Source organism: Platichthys flesus, chromosome 5 (genome assembly GCF_949316205.1).
Source record: "Platichthys flesus chromosome 5, fPlaFle2.1, whole genome shotgun sequence".
NCBI lineage: Eukaryota > Metazoa > Chordata > Actinopteri > Pleuronectiformes > Pleuronectidae > Platichthys > Platichthys flesus.
Window position 1 is genome coordinate 10234197 of NC_084949.1, and position 19558 is coordinate 10253754.

Sequence of the window (19558 nt, forward strand, 5' to 3'; positions counted from 1 at the left end):
CATTTTTGAATCAGGATAGAGAATGATGATTCTTCATGTCGCTGTGTTTTGTTACTTCTCAGGTGAGTTCTGATGCATCTCGCCATACAAAACAAAACCTTCAGTCATACAATGCTCATAGAGTTATTGCTGAGCAAGTTTGCAAATGTGTGGATTTTTCACCAATGATAATCAGAAAAACTTGTCTTGTGTTCCTACTAGAGACGCTTTGAAATTGTGCTGATTGTCTTACACAATTCCTGAATTTGTGTAATCATACAGAATCTGCAGTTCATTTAATTATGACATTTTATTGACAGAAATGAACACATAAGGTAAAAGATATTATAGTTTGAGACTGAATTGACTCTGAAAAAACATAAAGGGACAAATTTATGGGAGACTTTACTTACATATGGGTCATCATAATGTAAAATAACAGTCAAAACCACAGGGAAATCAAAGTAAAACAAAATGAACAATGATTAGTTAGATTTTTGTGTGAAGCAATGAAATACCCATGTTTCGTCCATCATTTAAAGCAACTGTTATTCATATTTTATAATTTCAAATGACAATGCGAAAACAATGAGAGAGGAGCTGCTGTGCTGATAAACCTAATGATTTATCCTCCGGCACTCTCTTTGATTTTAGAAAGTTTTGATTTGGTTTCAGTTCATTTTTTCTTTGCTGTCCAACTAACTGTTTCAATGTTTTAATTCACTCTTAATGTTCTTAAATGTTCCCTTAAATATGAGACTAACATCCATGAGGTGGCCAGACACATAACTGCAAATAACTGATGCATATGTATATAAAATGCATATCAGTGTTTTGCAGGCAGTTATTACAGGTGTATGCTGAAATAAAACTGGTGGCAGACAAGACAGACATGCGGTAAATTCAAGTTTTAAATGAGAAAAATGTAGCATTAATTCTAAACAATTCAGTGTTCTTGGAAACAACCTTTTTGATAACATCACTCAGACAGTGATACTTGAAGGTCAATACCACTCAGACGTTAAGAAGCTACAGTCAGTTACCAATTAGCTTAGCATAGCTTCACTTGAAGAAATGCATGTATCAGGGGCAAGCTCTTAGTTTTCTTTTTTTTATTAATTATGAATATGCTTAAAGACGATGCTAAGTACGTTTTTCAAACTTTTCCCCCTTGTTTCCAGTCTTTATGAAGCTAAGCTAACCAGCTGCTGTCCGGTACCTGTACATTTAACAAAGACTTTGTTCAGGTACCATTAATGTAAAAGAAGATGAGAAGATTCAAACACCATATGACGCTGAGGTCCATAACTGATGGTGTGTCCCTAACATCTGCTGGTGATCCTTGAGATGTGGCTGGCAAATTATCGTCAATGTAGTGTGGAAGCCCTTCAAACGTTTGAGGGTTTTATATATGAAATATAGAGATATATATGGTGAGCTGTAGGTCATGTGGGCATCACAGCTCAGACACTGTGAAGCAACAAACTTCCAAGTAGTGGCATATATTGTAGTGTGTGTTTGATTGTTTACAAACCATCACCAACTCTTTAACTAGGTACTTTTCCTCTTCTACAGCAGTGTGGGTGAAGACCTCTCCAGTGCTGGAGGTAAGCAGCCATGTTGGAGGAGAGGTCTCCATCCACTGCTCTGTTGGCTGGAGCAGAGACAACGGCTCCAAACTCGACAACATGTACTTCTGCAGAGGAGTCTGCTCCATGGAAAACATTCTCATTCAGTCGGAGGGCAAGAGGTCGGCTGTCACCTGGCAGGGGAGATACAGCATGGAGGTGAACAGCGGATATGGGGTCTTTAATGTGACCATAAAGGATCTGAAGAGGGCGGACACCGGCCGATACCGCTGCAGTGTGGAGAATAGCGTTGAGGTGTTGCACCAGGAGGTCAATCTAATAGTACTAGATGGTGAGTCTGTTTTTTCCATGTGTAAAACATCAGCGAGATTATGAGGGGGTGTTAGAACAAATCCTTCATTCATGAGTAGACATTTTCTAATAAAGGTCAATGTGTCAGTCGGAGGTTTGTGTGAGAATATTTTGGGTTACGTTTTCTGAACTGAAGGATTGTTAAACCAGGGAAGCTCCTCGTCTTCTAGACACTACGCTTTCTGTCATGTAGGCTCAAATATCATCAATGATCAATGTCTTTTATTTTTTGATAATAAACTTTTGAGATTTTAAACACACTGAGCCCAACAGTGTGTCCTTGCAGCTGACAGTCTACTTGTTTTGCTTCAAAAGTTTGAAATGATTATATTTACTTATAATATATGACTTGTGACGCTTCTTCAGTCTTTCTAAGGCAGTCACAATGTCACATGAGCGCTCACACAGGCACAAACAGTTTCCTCTGCCCCACTCTCTCTCAAAGCTTCCACTGTTCCTCCTGGATCTCCTGGATCTCTGCCCAATGGCAGCTTTCAATCCACCGCTGAGCCGTCACCCGCAGCGCTAACGCTGCCCACCACAGAGAAGACAAACAAGCAGGCCACCATCAACCTCACAGGTACTCCAAGGTCACCGTCTGCACCTGTACACTTCTATACTAAGCTTCAAGACTACAAGTAAAAATATATTGACATATTTCCCCCTAATGTAATCAGAGTAATTTGGTCAAAAACTCAACCCCCCCACCCCTCCACCAGAAATGTATTTATTTTATTTCTCGTGAATTTGATCTTCACTGTGCATGTGAACTCGACACAAGGAGGCCTTTATCAAACTTTCTTCTGCACAAAGGGAAATGTTTTGATTTGAGTCTTTCTTGTTTACAAACTGTAAAATGTTTGTCATCGCACAACCAGCCAGACAAATGCTGGTTGTTGCAAATTAGATCCTTAATCAATCTGTGAAAACCTTTTATCGACAGAACGGAAACAACATGTGTAATGAGGTAAAGATGGCCACCACTGACATTTGTCTGACGGTTAGTTGTATTAAAACAAATTCATAGGTTTAGATTTTTAGCTAGGCAGTCGAGTTTTGCATCAAAAACCACAAGACACGTTGAGTTGTTAACTCATTGAGAAGAACCTGAAGAAAAATGTATTTGACCTTTTCCCCATCAAAAAATGGGCCTTTAGATCAGGGGGGTCCAAACTACGGCCCACGGGCCAATTGCGGCCCGCAATCCATTTTTAATTGGCCAGCATCGGCGTGACTGGCCCAGACCTTCGTATTTCTTTCTGTATGTGGCCCTCGGGATAAAAAGTTTTTGCAACCCTGCTTTAGATGATAGATTTGATACATTGTGTAAACTTGTATTAATACTTGTCAGAGACTGTTGTGTCATTTTGTTTGGAGGCCCTGTTTCTGTAAAGTTGCATGTCTGCCTCTGCCATTTGCAGACACCACAGTGGTCATCATTATCTCGGTGAGTCTGGCTCTCCTGGTTTGTGCCCTCATCCCTCTTGTATTCTACGGTAACTGGAGGAGTAATGCGGGTGAGGGGACACACACACACACACACACACAAACACACACATGCACACACATACACACACATGCAACCAAGACACTAATGAATCTAATTGTTTGTGTCTGAAGGTCCGAGCAGACCTGAAGCAGACAAGGGGGAGGTGAGCGACCACTCTGTTATTCACCTCATGTTTTTGTATTAGGTGTGAAGCTCTAGTAATTATTTAAATCTTTATCGTCATGGTGATTTCGATTTCTTCACAGGCCGACTACTGTGAGGAAAATGCAGACGGTGCCTTCACTCAGGGGATGGTGAAGCTGCAGTCTGTACAGCCCGATCCAGAGTCCAGTGCTCAGGATGCCTCTCAGTATGCTGCCGTCTATCAGGCGATGGATCCCCAAACTGCTGACTGAGCCGGTTCATTTTGTTTCTGAGCCGATGTCTTGCCACACTTTTTCCTCTATGTTTTATCAAATAAAGTTCAAAAATTTGAATAGATTTCTATGGGGGGTGCAAGTTCTTGTCAGGTATGTGATGCATAACATTGTACATTGGTAAGGGGTTTAATTATCTGTGGTTTATTGCAATTTGTACAGTGATAATCAGCAGGGACATCTTCTAGAATGAGATTAAAGGGATACTTCACCAAAAAGAACAAAATTCACTTGTTATCTACTCAGCACTATGCCGATGGAGGGAGCTGGATGAAGTGTCAGAGACCACAAATCACTTCTGGAGTCACAGAAGCAATGGTGACTTAAACTTCAGACGTAATAAGAAACACAAAAACATAACATGCCTCCATACTTCTCGTGTGGTGTCATCCAGGTGTCAACAAGCCCTGACATTCACATTTTACCCGACCAGGTCATTTGCACCGTGTCAGGAGAATCAAGAATCAAGATTTGTAGACTGTGTGTGTTCTGCCACTGGACGCCAGTGCCATAGAGCAGACCAGATGCTTTTGTCTGTGTCACTCTGATGTGTACTTACGTAGGTGACCAGCTACGACATAGCGGACAGTGCTACACTGTTCCCACACCATATCTACACTACAGTTTTAGATTTATGCAGAGGTATGAACAGGCTTTTTGTTGCATTAATACCTGCAATGGGTGTTAAACATTAGTTTCAAGACTCTGTCACGCTTCCCTCTCACAACCACTTCCTGATACACAAATACACAAACTGACATATCACCTACCACAACCAAAATTGCATACAGTTGCTTACAATGTTTGTTTTTCACAACGTCAATAAGACCATAAATTGACACTACTGTCAATTGTACTACATTTCTCTGTTGTTTTATTGTACATACCATGTTTATATCTGTTAATGTGTTTTTATATTTTTTCATTCGTACTTTAATATTTATTGAACTCTTAACTTTATTCATAGTGGAAGGCAAAGAAATAATTTCATTTTGACAATGGCTTTGAACTTTGAACTTGAGCATTAATAGTTTTATGACCATGCAAAATACAGAGAGAATGATCTCAGATTTTCCCTCTGTAACAAACACTTGTTTGTCCTCTTTTTAGTCTTGCTCACCCCTTCCTCTTTCTGCTGTAAATGCAACAACTTGAGCAGTAGCAAACTTTCAATACCATGAATGTAAAAACAGTGCACAGAGATGGAAAAGAAAAGAGTAGGTAGGTAAGAAAAATATAATATTTATCATGTCACGAAGTAAGTTGGCCAGATGTGGGATATAAGCCAAAATCTCGGCCAAAATAATTTTGTTATGTCGGTAGGATCAAACCGCTGACCCTCTGTTTAGTAAAAAAAACACTCATCCTCCTGAGCCACAGCCGAAGTCAAAGAGGAGAAAATAGGAAAAATACGCAGTCAATCTTTAACTATGTTTTGACAGGGCCGCCCACAGGGACGCAGGCCGAGTTGTGGGAAATAATAATGTGAAACTAAGTGTGGGCCTCCATGACAGACACTGGTCCTCACACTTCATCCTTTTTCCAAGTATCTCTTCTCTTCCGCCTGCAGCTCTCGTCACACAGGATATGCAGCATACAGTCGAAGATGTTATCTCATATGCACAAAATGGTTCAGTGTTAGAGAGGAAACATTAACCATTGTGTAGACTTTTCAATAGACAAAAGAAACACTGCAGAGGAAGAAAACCATTTCATCAATCAGAATGAAGACAGTTCCTCTCCTCTTTTGCCTTTTATATGGTAGGTATCTTCCTAAAAATGAACATATTCATGTACTGAAACTTTTGAAAATGTGTTACATCTTGCCACACAATTAATTTTTGCCAGCCAAGTGGACATTAAATACTTCTGAAAGGAACCGTGTAAAGAATCCAAAGACACACTGCCTACTGTAGTAACTGGTAGAAGGGCCAAGTCCGGAAGGATAACTCTGGTGGACTCAGCGGACGGATAGCTCATTGTGACCCTCCGTCAGCTCATGCTTTCAGATTCGAGGAGATACTGGTGTGGAGCGGATTGTCCAGGTTTGTACACGTAACCTCCAATAATCCTGACTGTAAAGGTAAATAAGTAAATCACATGACAATGATGTTATCATTATCACATTTATTTGTGCACATTTATTTGTGCGCCCAATTTAATTTTTCTCCCTGCATTCCCCATTCACCTTGAGGTGTCAAATGCAAATACATGCATTTAGGCGTGTCCTCTTTGAGAATGAATGTTTCTTATGTTTAGAGGATACTCTCATGGCAGCTGATGCTATTTTTAAGAGGTTACACACAATATAGGTTTAATTTAATCATTATTAACTTGTAGGTGCAATAAGTTGAGCTTACAGTAGCCTAAACCATTGTTTTATTGGCTTGTGTTTGGTTTGGGCCTCTTGCTTAATTTCACATATACATTTCCAATCAACCAAAGAGTCGACTTCACTACTACAAACACACACAGGAATCGCCTAAATGTCCTCACTTTCCGAAAAGTGCTCACTCTGTAGGTTGTAGGTCTATATCTGTACAGGTACACACACACACACAAAAGTTAACTACACAGAATAAATTAGTTTGATCTAGCTTCAATGAAATGCTGCTTAAAGGTTTGATGCATCAGTATTTACAATCTACTTATATTGTACATAATAATAATTATTAGGTATATGTTTAGCTGATGGTACATTTACAAATAAACACAACTCATATCTGAAATGTACACCTCTGACCATACAAAGCAGAAAACAGGTGGCATTGTTTATGTTAGTATTACATAGTTAATAACAGAATTTGAATGAAATAATACTGGACCTTGTCTCTAACTACACTCATGCAGGAGAACAAAACACCAGCTCAGGTGAGAATCTATCTGATCATTTGCTGTAACTTGGTATGTACACTCTTAATGTCAATGCGGAAGCGGATTCATTGCGGGGAAATGGATCCCAGTAATGAAACCCTGTTTAAATAGGGTAATGAAAGAAGAGGCAAGAAGTGATGAAATGAACAAAGCTTCCTGATCCAGTCCTCTACAGCAGACACATGATATCTTATCAGATTCCTGTTAAATCAAGTTCCAATTGGTGGAACGTTAATCTGTTCTACAGATCGTATAGTATTAATGCACTTTATGACAAACAATGAAAGTTACATCTGTATAATAAAGTATATTTTGTTGTGCACTGGTGAAATAGATTAATTAACATGACTAAAGAAAGACTTGCCATACACAATTTCAAATGGAATTGATACAGATGAGAAACCAGTTTCAATGATACATTTTTTATTCACTTTATACACTTTATACGTTGAACTGGCCCGTTCTGACAATTTCCTTCGGCTTGTATTGATCCGTGTCACAACTGCAGCTCCTGTGGCTCAGAAGGTAGAGCGGGTTGTCCACTAACCACAACAGTTACTGGTTTGATCCCAGTCTCCCCCATTCCTGGAACCCAAGTGTCCACCTCGGCTGATCCTGTGTGAGTTTTATTTTACCATGATGAATTATAGTAGAAGATGTGACGGCCTTGCAGGATGCAAAAAACTAAACTTATCCTCACTTATCCTAACTAAGCATTATCCTCTGAACTGAATCCAGGATGTGCTGGTGTAGGATAAAGTTTATGAGGAAACACAGATGGTCGCTTTTTGAGTCACACAAGTTACAATAAGTTCATCATTTCACTTTCATAGGTTGAGTGGGATTGGTGGACAGGTTTGTAAAAGAGGAAGAGGCATGAAAAGTACCTTACTGAACACAACAGCAGCAGAGAGTGTGACAGTGTGAGCTGTAGGTAAACTGGGAGTGATGGGAGCAGCCGGGATCTCATGGAGAACAACTATGACCGTCATCATCACAGCAATACAAATCCCAGGTAAGCTGATTCCTCTTTGCATTAAGACCTTTTAAGCTGTTGTCACCAAAAGAAACCTTCACACCTGACAGAGTTCATCCTTGTGACAGCTCTGATCAGTGTCAGCGTCAGAACCGTGTCCGGTGTGGAGGGTCAGACGTTCAGCTTCACATGTGAATACCCACAGAGCTGGCAGAGCAACGCCAAGTACCTCTGCCGTGAGGATGACAATGACAATCTACTGATAAGCACAGATAGACACAACCAGTGGGTGACAAACGGGCGCTTCTCCTTGTACGACAACACCACTGCAGCCTTCTTTCTGGTCCAAGTGGACAGACTGGTCCCAGAAGACGGTGGGAGATACTGGTGTGGGGTGGACGTCAACTTACAGGATCATATCAGAGCCATACACCTGAACGTCTCGCGAGGTAAAGAGATAGATAGATAGATAGATAGATAGATGGATGGATGGATGGATGGATGGATGGATGGATGGATGGATGGATGGATGGATGGATGGATGGATGGATGGATGGATGGATGGATGGATGGATGGATGGATGGATGGATGGATGGATGGATGGATGGATGGATGGATGGATGGATGGATGGATGGATGGATGGATGGATGGATGGATGGATGGATGGATGGATGGATGGATGGATGGATGGATGGATGGATGGATGGATGGATGGATGGATGGATGGATGGATGGATGGATGGATGGATGGATGGATGGATGGATGGATGGATGGATAGATAGATAGATAGATAGATAGATAGATAGATAGATAGATAGATAGATAGATAGATAGATAGATAGATAGATAGATAGATAGATAGATAGATAGATAGATAGATAGATAGATAGATAGATAGATAGATAGATAGATAGATAGATAGATAGATAGATAGATAGATAGATAGATAGATAGATAGATAGATAGATAGATAGATAGATAGATAGATAGATAGATAGATAGATAGATAGATAGATAGATAGATAGATAGATAGATAGATAGATAGATAGATAGATAGATAGATAGATAGATAGATAGATAGATAGATAGATACATAGATAGATAGATACATAGATAGATAGATTGATGTCTTGATCTGTCAAGCTGCAGGGTATAAATGTCAGGCCATTCAGACAGTAAATTAGAACTAAGTCAGGGTCATGTTCCTCTTTTATGAACTTTCTATTCCTGTGAAAATGTCAGTTTATGAAGCTTGTTTGTTTCAGGTTATCATAACAGCACAAGTTGCAAGTTTTTGTGAACTAACTCATATTTTTAACGACCTTTTTATGCAGCAGCAAAGCCTCCAACAAATCAGATTCATCACAGTGAGTAAGATTTGAGCAGCACATCTCCATATGTGTCTCTAATGTATTTGTTTTTGTATAAATACAAATCATAAATAAATAAAAAATACTTAATTTTGTCTTTGCACTTCTTAGTAAATGAAGTATCCACAACATCCACAGACATAAAAGTGGACAGTGAGTGATTTATATTTCTATGTGCGTGCGTGTGTGTGTGTGTGTGTGTTTTGTTTGTGTGCCCTCTGCATTTGTAATATTCAAATCTAATGTGTGTAAATCTTCTTGGAGGTAATTGTACTTGTCGTTCTTTTCTGCAGAGCTTAACATTTCCCTGCTCCTGACTGCAGCGATGTGTGTGGCAGCCATACTGTTTGTGTGTCTGTTCACACTGTGTCTCCTGTGCGTTGTTAAACACCAGAGATCCGCCCCACGCCAGAACAGAGAGGTCAGTGTGTGACGGAAACGTCTGCAGCCATGTTAGCAGTGAGATCCAGAGTGAACTACCTCTCAGGGACGGCTCTTCTCCTTCAGTCTCTGATGTTTCTCCCAGTTTTGCACCAGTTGTATGACATCATCAACACGCTGGATTCCTCAGAGAATTCCTCACTCTATTCCCAGTTAGACTCAATCAGACATCACATATACTTAGAGAAGAAGAGCTGTTCATTTGGTGCAGTCCAGCAGATTCTGTCATTTGTGTTAATATCTGTCTACACTGTGCATGTGAAAGTATTTTTAATGTTTTTTCCTTGTTAAAGACAACACATTGCCTTGCAAGCAAACACACAATCTCATACAGAGAATAGTTTGATCTCTCATACTGATCACAGTTCACTGTCGGCGTGTTTCTGTTCCCTTCACAGACATCAGCGGACTATGAGACAATGACGCCTGGTGAGGGAACTGAACCTGAACCCCGCTGCACCTGTTCATCTTCGGCCTGTGCTGCTCTCTCAGCTCCACCGCTGCCACCTCCTGACCTCTGCCCCCACTCAACGTCAAAGAACCGGGAATCCACTGTCAGTCTTGGCGTATATGCTGAAGTGGATGTACGAGGCCACGTCAGCCAGTACCAACATCTGGATCTCAGCCAGTTGGAGGATCATGTGTATCACGCACTCTGTGGTCCCAAAGATGGACCCATGCAGATGAACTGTTGATACCACTCAGTTTATTTACAACTTGGGTCTTGTTTCTAAAACGTTATACAGCCTCTCAATTCGTCAATTATATCTTTTTACTTTCTGAGATACTGTGGTGGAAAATTCTACTAACCAGGTGTCTCACTGCTATGAACCTGACAAACAGGGTGTATGCCCTTATTCAGTGATGTTTTCCTCCAATTGCTACAGCAGATAGACATAGTCTTTTTCTCATGTCTTTTTTTCATATTATGTGTTATGTAACACCTTTTTGGCGAGTTCCACTTTGTGCACCCGTGCTTGTTGTGTAACCTTTGCAGAGCTTACTATTAAAAAGACTCAAAGGCAACTCCAGTCTAATAATTTAATTATTTCAAATCTCAAGATGAATCCCATCAAAATACCTTGGTCATAATAGAATATTAACAATAATATGATTTGTGGCCAAAAGACACAAGTTTTATACCTTTTGAATCAACAATTCAGGAGTTGTAATGTTTTTTTTATTTCTAGATTAAAAAGTGTAATTTGCAAGACAGAGAAGGGAAATGAGATATGAAATACATTGTATATAAATAAAAAAATTATAATAATTGAAGGTATTTTTCAGTGTCCTATAATATTATAAGAGGCTGATGGGAGGGATGCTGCGCCGCTTCTCACATGTTCTAAGTTTTTCAGAGTGAGGTTTAAACAGAGGAAGCTACTGAAACACAGGAAGTGCAAGAGCAAAGAGGAAACCCAGAGTTGTCATTAATTTGAGGACAGTTACAAAGACATGAAACCAGCGTTGAGATCAGAAAAGGAAAAGGGACAAAGACGTATTAATAGCATGGAACAGGTTTTCCTCATTCTGATTCTTGCAGGAGGTAAGTTCCCTGAGATTGACTCGTCTGAGTTTGTGTTTTATGTCTTTGTTTTAGCAAACACACTCACAACCTTTCATTGTCACCCTTCCTAATTCTTAAAGCAACACTTTCTGTTGCCTTGCTGTTGAGTTTCATTCTCAACTGTGAACTCTGTCGACTTTTAAAGTGTTTTGACGAAAGCCGGGATGAGATTTGGAGATTTGTGGTTGCTGTTGAAGCTGTTTAGATAACACAGTGGGTTCATCTTGAAATCAGCTTTTCCTAACCACAAAAACAATGTCACGGTCAAAAAGTATAAAATATATAAAATATAATTCAAATTATTTTTACAAACTTTAACTTTTTTTGTGAAATATTGCATTTACAATTCTATAAGGGGTTTCTAGAAATACTCAAATGAAAGAATGAACTACCAACAACTTCCACATAGGCAACGTTAATTGGGACCACTGCTTTACAGGAGTGAATCTATTGACATGAGAGTTTATAATAAAAAATGTTGAAGGCTGAATGGAGATGTGACTTTTGTTGCTGTCTCTGTGTCTTGTGCAGGATTCTGGAAAACTGAAGCTACAACTGTAGAAGGAGAGCTGGGTTGCGCTGGGTCTGCGCTTTGCATTTGTAATATTAAAATCTAATGTGTGTAAATCTTCTTGGAGGTAATTGTACTTGTCGTTCTTTCCTGCGGAGATCAACATTTCCCTGTTCCTGACTGCAGCGATGTGTGTGGCAGCCATACTGTTGTGTGTCTGTTCACACTGTGTCTCCTGTGCGTTGTTAAACACCAGAGATCCGGCCCACGCCAGAACAGAGAGGTCAGTTTGTGACGGAAACATCTGCAACCATGTTAGCAGTGAGATCCAGACTGAACTACCTCTCAGGGACGGCTCTTCTCCTTCAGTCTCTGATGTGTCTCCCAGTTAAGCACCAGTTGTATGACATCATCAACACGCTGGATTCCTCAGAGAATTCCTCACTCTTTTCCCAGTTTGACTCAATCAGACATCACACAGACTTAGAGAAGAAGAGCTGTTCATTTGGTGCAGTCCAGTGGATTCAGTCGTTTGTGTTCATATCTGTCTACACTGTGCATGTGAAAGTATTTTTAATGTTTTTTCCTTGTTAAAGACAACACATTGCCTTGCAAGCAAACACACAATCTCATACAGAGAATAGTTTGATCTCTCATACTGATCACAGTTCACTGTCGGCATGTTTCTGTTCCCTTCACAGATATCAGCGGGAATCCGCATGGATATTAAGTTTCTTGCCTTTCATCTCTCTGGGCAAACTCTGGGGGTGTCCAATAGTACCAAATACTTAGGGCACATTATTCATGCACGTTAGAGGATGATGCCGACATGTTCAGACAGAGGAGATTGCTCTATGTCCAAGCTAACATGTTGGTTAGAAAATTCCACCACTGTACAGTTGATGTAAATATTAATTTGTTTAGAGCCTACTGCACCCCTCTCTATACAGCTCCACTCTGGGTGAATTGCAAGAAGGAGAGCTTGCGTAAGCTTAAAGTAGCCTATAATGACTGTCTTAGATTACTCCTGCATAAACCCAGGAGTACTAGAGCCAGTGAGCTATTCTGTAATATGGGTCTAACCACCTTCATGGCCTTGCTGAGGAACCTTATTTTTAAGTTTATGAGTCGGCTGGACCGCTCAACAAATTCTATAATTGATCTGATGACAGACACTGTCCGCAGCTTTGTTAAGTACACATCTAAGATCTGGGAACACTGGCATGAGGGCCTTTTTTAGCCCTTCTTTCCTTGTATATTTCTGTGTAATGTATTGATTGTATGTTTTGTCTTTTTATACTCAGGGCCTTGAGCCTGTCATAAAGTTTAATAATTTACAACTTAGGTCTTGTTTCTAAATATTTAGACAGCACCTCAAATCGTCAATTATAACTTCCTACTTTCTGAGATACCTTCGTGCTAATAGAATATTAATAATATTATATGTGGCCAAAACAAAAATGTTTCATATGTTTTTTATGAACCTTAACTGTTCGTAAACTATAATAAATTCCAAATTCAACAATTGAGTTGTGATGTCGTGTTTTTTTATTTCTAGATGAAAAAATGTAATTTTGCATGACACACAGAAGGGAAAATTAGATATGAGATACAATGTATATAAATAAACCAAATTGTAATATATGAAAGTGTTATTCACTTTCCTATAACATTCCCAGTGAGCCAGGTGGCAGATCGGAGGGATGCTGCGCCCCTTCTCACATGTTCGAAGTGGTTTCAGAGTGAGGTTAAAACAGAGGAAGCTACTGAAACACAGGAAGTGCAAGAGTAAAGAGGAAACCCAGAGTTGTCATTAATTTGAGGACAGTTACAAAGACATGAAACCAGCGTTGAGATCAGAAAAGGAAAAGGGACGAAGACGTATGAGTAGCATGGAACAAGTTTTCCTCATTCTGATTTTTGCAGGAGGTAAGTTCCCTGAGATTGACTCGTCTGAGTTTGTTTTTTGTGTCTTTGTTTCAGCAAACACACTCACAACCTTTCATTGTTACATTTCTTATTCTTAAAGCAACACTTTCTGTTGCCTTGCTGTTGAGTTTCATTCTCAACTATGAACTCTGTTGGCTTTTAAAGTGTTTTGACGAAAGCCGGGATGAGATTTGTGATTACTGTTGAAGCTGTTTAGATAACAAAAAGTATAAAATATATAAAGTATAATTCAAATAATTTTCCAAACTTTAACTTTTTTTGTGAAATATTGATTTATATATCTGTAAGGGGTTTCTAGAAATACTCAAATGAAAGAATGAACTACCAACAACTTCCACATAGGGAACGTTAATGGGGACCACTGCTTTACAGGAGTGAATCTATTGACATGAGAGTTTATAGAAAATAGTTGTTGAAGGCTGAATGGAGATGTGACTTTTGTTGCTGTCTCTGTGTCTTGTGCAGGATTCTGGAAAACTGAAGCTATAACTGTAAAAGGAGAGCTGGGTGGAGACATCACAATTACATGCTCTCACTCTAATGCACATGACAACATCAAATATTTCTGCAAGGCGCCTTGTAGGGATGAAGACATCCTAATAAAGAGCAGCGAAAAAAGTAAAGGCAGATACAGTATCACAGATAAAGGAAACACATTCTACGTGACAATCTCTCGTCTGACAGAGGACGACACAGGAACCTACCAGTGTGGAATAGAAAGAGTTTTTGCTTGGGACACGTACCAAGAAGTTGTCCTCAAAGTCCTAAAGGGTGAGTTGGGTCCCCGCTGTACGGATCTGTTTTTATGACGTCGTCATTCATCATCACTTTATCACTTTAACCTTTATTCTATTTCCTTTTCACCAAAATGTGATCGACATTTCACAAAAGCGTCTGTTTCAAACTGATTTTCTCTTTTTCGCAACAGGAAAGAAGTGAGAGGCTGTAACAGAAACGAGACAAGGAACAAAATAAACATCTGTCTGTTTCTCTTTCTTTCAGGAAAAACAAAGGAGCCTGATGATGACTTCTCACAATCAACTAGAGGTGAAGCAATTACTACAACTGCAACACGTCCTACATCTACTACAACTGCAACACGTCCTGCATCTACTACAACATGTCCTGCATCTACTACAAATGTAGCACGTTCTAATAAGTCAGAGTCTGGAGGTGTGTAGATATACATGTGTGTGAGAGACAGAGTCCTGAGTGCTGTGTCATCACTGAGACATGATGTTTCCTTTCTCCAGGGAAGCTGGTATACATCAGAGCAGGCCTCGGGGGGGCTGTGCTGGCTCTGGCGGTGGTGCTGCTGATCTTCTACAAACATCAAAAGAAAGAAATCAGCACCACCTCTGGTAAAGATACAAACTCATGGAACAGGGGGTACAGTATATTACATGATGGCAGTTTCATATTACGCCCAGAATCACCACAATGGCCAAATGATACACAACAGCATTGATATTGGAACAACCAGGCCTGAACACTATTACAAGCACCTGCTGTCACCTCCTGACGCTCTGTGGCAGAGAGCCGCAGCAACCACGTAGAAGCGCCCTGGCAACCACCACAAAAAAAAAACACTCGGGATGTGTCATGCAGCTGCATTCACACCTAACGCAAAAAAAGGAAGTTTACATGTGATGAGACAAAGTTTTGCATTTGAACTTCAACAAAAAATGAATGTGTGGCCATGTTGTGAAACCCAATCAGCGCTAAGAATGAAACTCACCAGACTCCAGTCCTGGCACAGACCCAAGCTAGTAGGTCCTAGGTAAACATATTTTATGGCTACATCCAACCATTTATTTTATTTTCTGCTCATGAAGAAGAAATACAAGGCTCAGACAGCATTTTCATTATCAGATCATACTTTGACCCTTATTGGAGTGAACACAAAGTCGAATAATAGGATTCATCCTCATTTATCTAGGGTTGGGGCGGCATGGTGGAGCAGTTTGAATTCTAGCTTGACTTGGGTCTTCATAGTTTGCATGTTCTCCCTTCGTCTACATGGACACAACCCTCTTGAAAATGCTGTTATTTCTGGGCAAAATAAATACAATTGACAGAATATTGGTGTAGTGATTAAAAATGGTTCACAGATGACAGTTAATGTCAATTCGGTTCAACAAGTATCCAGAATAAGACGGGACGGGAGGCTGAGATATCAGAACAAAATACAATTTATTTAATAGATGCAAATGGTTTAAAACAGACTGCTCAAACAGTAAAGTGACATGTGCAAAGGTTGGAAAAGCTGGCCTGGACGTGATATAAATGACAGCTTAAAAAAAGAGAGAAATTAGAGGCTCCAGACCTAATTGTACAATGCTAAAATATCATGCATTAAAAACCAAACATAACACACTTTAAGAAAATCACTGCAAACGATGTTCAACAAAATGACAAAAGAGGGCCTCTACTTTATGGAGCCAATAATTCACCACCATTCAAGTCACTACCACTGAATTGCACAGTCCCAGTCAACCATATATATTGCACCTTGCCATAGAACAAATCAAAATAACACAAAGAAACAAATGATCAAACCAAATAATCTAAATGAAATCTAAAGTGGAAAAAAACAGTGACCGTAACTATTTTGCTGGAGGCAGCCCTATAAAACAAACATGTTATAGTCAGGTCACACAATTTAAAAACACATTTATAATATTTAAAAACATTTACAAACATAAAAACACATCCTTCTCTCATACCTTTAATTCATTAAAATAAAGCAGAAACAGCGTGCATCCACGGTGACGCCGACACCGTGGCACACACTCGCACACAGACACAGCTTCACGCTGGGCTCTAAGGACAAACTACAGTTACAATTTGCGGACACTCTCTCTGTGATCTCCGTTAATATTATATACTTCCAGCAACTTACCGCGACAAACAATTGCGACCACACGTGCTGCGCTCACGCTAAACGTCCGCACACACCCACAGGACCGGCAGTGGGGAGAGAGAAAGAGTACGAGGGAGAGTGCTAAGGTGTCCCTAAATAAACTCCTCCGCCTCCCCGCAGCCTATAGGAGTTGCCGTCCTGTCAGGTTAATTAACACATCCAGAGCGGGGAAAATGACAGTGCTAAAAGTATAAAACTGACCCGCTACATTGGTAAAGTGCATAATGCATAAAAAAAGATGACATGAACTAGATGGCAATGTATTCTACTTTATTTTTGTTAATTGCTGCTTTTATTGTAGAATCAGGCCAGTATAAATATTGACAATTTTTCAGTCAGTCAAAGTGAGAAATACAGTTTTTACTTCGCAGGCAGTGAAAACCTTGTCAATGTATTCACACAGGAATGCAGGACAACACTTACTATGCATCACCGTCCAGTCTGAGTGGAAACGGCCACAACAGCAGGGACCAATCAGATGAATTGTTTTACTCCACTGTCAACTCCAACACGCCCGCAGACTGCAGAGGCGTCCCATGTCGCCCTGCAGAGGTCACATACTCCACCATCAGACACATCCCAATGGAGGAATCAGACTTGTATTGTAACCTCTAAACTCCGTTCTGAATATGTTCACAGTCATGTGCAGTAACAATATGTGCTGTAAATACCCTCCGCTTGCAGAGATATATATATATTGTGACAAGGAGAAAAAACTAGCAAGGACCCTTGTGAGGATGAAGACGTCCTAATAACAAACAGCGGAATCAGTACAGGCAGATACAGTATCATAGATGCTGGAAACACGTTCTACGTGACCAACTCTTGTCTGACAGGGCGACACAGGAACCTACTGGTGTGGAATAGACAAAGTTGCTTTTGACACTTCCAAGAAGTTCTCCTCACAGTCGTAAAGGGTGAGTTGAGTCCCCACTGTACAGGGGGGACCCTGAACTGAAATGTTTTTATGACGTCGTCGCTCATCATCACTTTTCACTTAATTTCCTTTTCACCAAAATGTGATAGACATTTCAAAAAAGAGTCTGTTTCAAACCGATCTTCTCTTTTCGCAAGAGGAAAGAAGTGAGAGGCTTTAACAGAAACGATACAAGGAACTAAATAAACATCACTCTGTCTGTTTCTCTTTCTTTCTCTCAGAAAAAAAACAAGACCCTGAAGATGACTTTTCACAATCGAGGTTCAGGAAACGCAGAGACGACGTTAGTGCAGATGAAGGAGAGGTATGAGACCGAGAGTTGATAACACATCAGTCTCCACACGACCGAACAACCTTCTCCTTATAGAGACGCATGATGATAATGAACATTTGAACACTTGCACTACACTGTTACTTTTTTCACTACTGTATTATCCTGTCATATTTATATATTTTTATATATTTATCTTGCTTAAAGTTATTATATCATACAATACCTGTTAATACTGTACTATTTCAGATATATTACTTACTGTTCATAGTTCTTATATCATACAATACCTGTTAATACTGTACTATTTCCTTTATTACTACTCATAGTTTTTATATCATACAATACTTGTTAATACTGTACTATTTCCTTTATTACTGCTCATAGTTTTTATATCATACAATACCTGTTAATACTGTACTATTCCATATATATTTGCTATAGTACATATTTCCTTTATTTGCATTCCATTTTAAATACGCAAAATACTCTGCACTTTAACTCCTTTTTTTGCACTTCTGGTTAGACGCTAAACTGCATTTCGTTGTATAAGTACTGTGCAATGACAATAAAGTTGAATCTAATCTAATCTAATCTAATCTAACGGTGACAGGAAACCAAACTAAGCAGAAAATGATAGGTTATTTTCAGTGTCAGAGGTCACCTTATGTGGAGGGGTTTTCCAAAGTCACTCTCCCCACATGGTTCTTTATGTTTAATGCATAGAGAAAAAAATACACAAATTAATTATTTATTTTTTTGTCTTATTTCTCTCAAATATCTTTACATTCAGGACTGTGCAGAGTCAAACACACAATGACATGCAGATTTCTCTCTTTTCACCTTTCCACAGATCGACAGTGAGAACGATGACATTGCAAAAGAAGTGCGATCGATGATACGATTATCTGAGAAGAACTCTGGTGCTCACCGCCCAAAACAGGATCGTTCAACTTCTGTGTACACAGAGGTCGAATACAGCCACCTCATATCAGTGAAACCATCTGCTGCTCCAGAGGTACTACAGAATCAAGACATTCAGCTGCAAATGTCCTCAGCACCACTTCAGAGATCTGCAGCATATGTATACCACCCATGATATCAAAAAGAGAAGGCAATGGCCGTCTCAGAAAACACACAGATGCCCATGCAGCACTGAGGAATGCTCTGATCAAAGCCACAGACAGCTTTTGGAGCACTGTGTCAGTTGTTTACTACACAACCTGCAGTGGTTCCACTGAATCTAAGCCCTGCTCTCTTTGGTTTGGCTTGGATTTGTCTGAATAGCCTGAGTTCATCCCAGAGTTGTGAGTCTTTTGTGTTGTTATGGAGTTTTTATGAGGCTGAACTGCACGACTCACTCTGCTTCTACACATGTACAACTACATGTTCTGTGTGTTGTGTTGATGATATGAAACTCACTTCTTTTGCTCATTGCTTATTTTGTATTGTTTTTTAAATTTTTTGTAGAATGCTCTGTGCATGAAATAAATGTAATGAATTTATAAATTACATAAAATACAATAAAATTTAATTGAGCCTGCATGTTGGACTGATACTTATATGTTAAAAGTTCAGACTCTAGTGACTCCAAGTTACCAAATGAATAAAGACACCAAATAAGAATTTCACATTTCCACATGACAATGAAACGTATTGTCTTGAGGTTAAAATGGAAAAGTGATATCTAGAAGAGAGTTGGGAAATGGATCCCAGCAATGAAACCCTGTTTAAATAGGGTAATGAAAGAAGAGGCAAGAAGTGATGAAATGAACAAAGCTTCCTGATCCAGTCCTCTACAGCAGACACGTGTTATCGTATCAGATTCCTGTTAAATCAAGTTCCAATTGGTGGAACGTTAATCTGTTGTTCTAGAGATCAGATATTAT

General features: G+C 39.6%; 3 protein-coding genes and 1 long non-coding RNA gene across 5 annotated transcripts; all 4 read left to right on the forward strand.

The window, feature by feature from the left end:
• Positions 1 to 25: 25 nt before the first annotated feature.
• On the forward strand, positions 26 to 3852 carry LOC133953414 (uncharacterized). Its single transcript, XM_062387332.1, has 6 exons — positions 26 to 62; positions 1555 to 1899; positions 2365 to 2499; positions 3341 to 3436; positions 3540 to 3571; positions 3675 to 3852. The coding sequence occupies exons 1-6, from the start codon at positions 26 to 28 to the stop codon at positions 3822 to 3824; spliced, it is 795 nt and encodes a 264-aa protein (XP_062243316.1). The 3' UTR covers positions 3825 to 3852.
• A 3725-nt stretch (positions 3853 to 7577) lies between these two features.
• Positions 7578 to 10666, forward strand: LOC133953945 (uncharacterized). The gene is made up of 6 exons (XM_062388139.1): positions 7578 to 7734; positions 7824 to 8144; positions 9034 to 9066; positions 9181 to 9222; positions 9363 to 9490; positions 9909 to 10666. Exons 1-6 carry the CDS (start codon positions 7668 to 7670, stop codon positions 10203 to 10205), a joined length of 888 nt encoding a protein of 295 aa, XP_062244123.1. The 5' UTR covers positions 7578 to 7667; the 3' UTR covers positions 10206 to 10666.
• A 214-nt stretch (positions 10667 to 10880) lies between these two features.
• On the forward strand, positions 10881 to 13115 carry LOC133953815 (uncharacterized). Its single transcript, XR_009920722.1, has 2 exons — positions 10881 to 11056; positions 11609 to 13115. It is a non-coding gene; the product is annotated as an uncharacterized LOC133953815 (long non-coding RNA).
• A 61-nt stretch (positions 13116 to 13176) lies between these two features.
• LOC133953814 (CMRF35-like molecule 8) lies at positions 13177 to 19206 on the forward strand. 2 transcript variants are annotated; one of them, XM_062387928.1, is made up of 6 exons: positions 13207 to 13517; positions 14004 to 14309; positions 14541 to 14711; positions 14792 to 14899; positions 17620 to 17702; positions 18523 to 19206. In XM_062387928.1, exons 1-6 carry the CDS (start codon positions 13427 to 13429, stop codon positions 18766 to 18768), a joined length of 1005 nt encoding a protein of 334 aa, XP_062243912.1. In that variant the 5' UTR covers positions 13207 to 13426; the 3' UTR covers positions 18769 to 19206. The 2 variants fall into 2 exon arrangements, with proteins under 2 accessions (XP_062243913.1, XP_062243912.1); XM_062387929.1 differs by lacking the exons at positions 17620 to 17702; positions 18523 to 19206 and adding an exon at positions 16865 to 17378 and having other exon boundaries at positions 13177 to 13517.
• Positions 19207 to 19558: the final 352 nt, after the last annotated feature.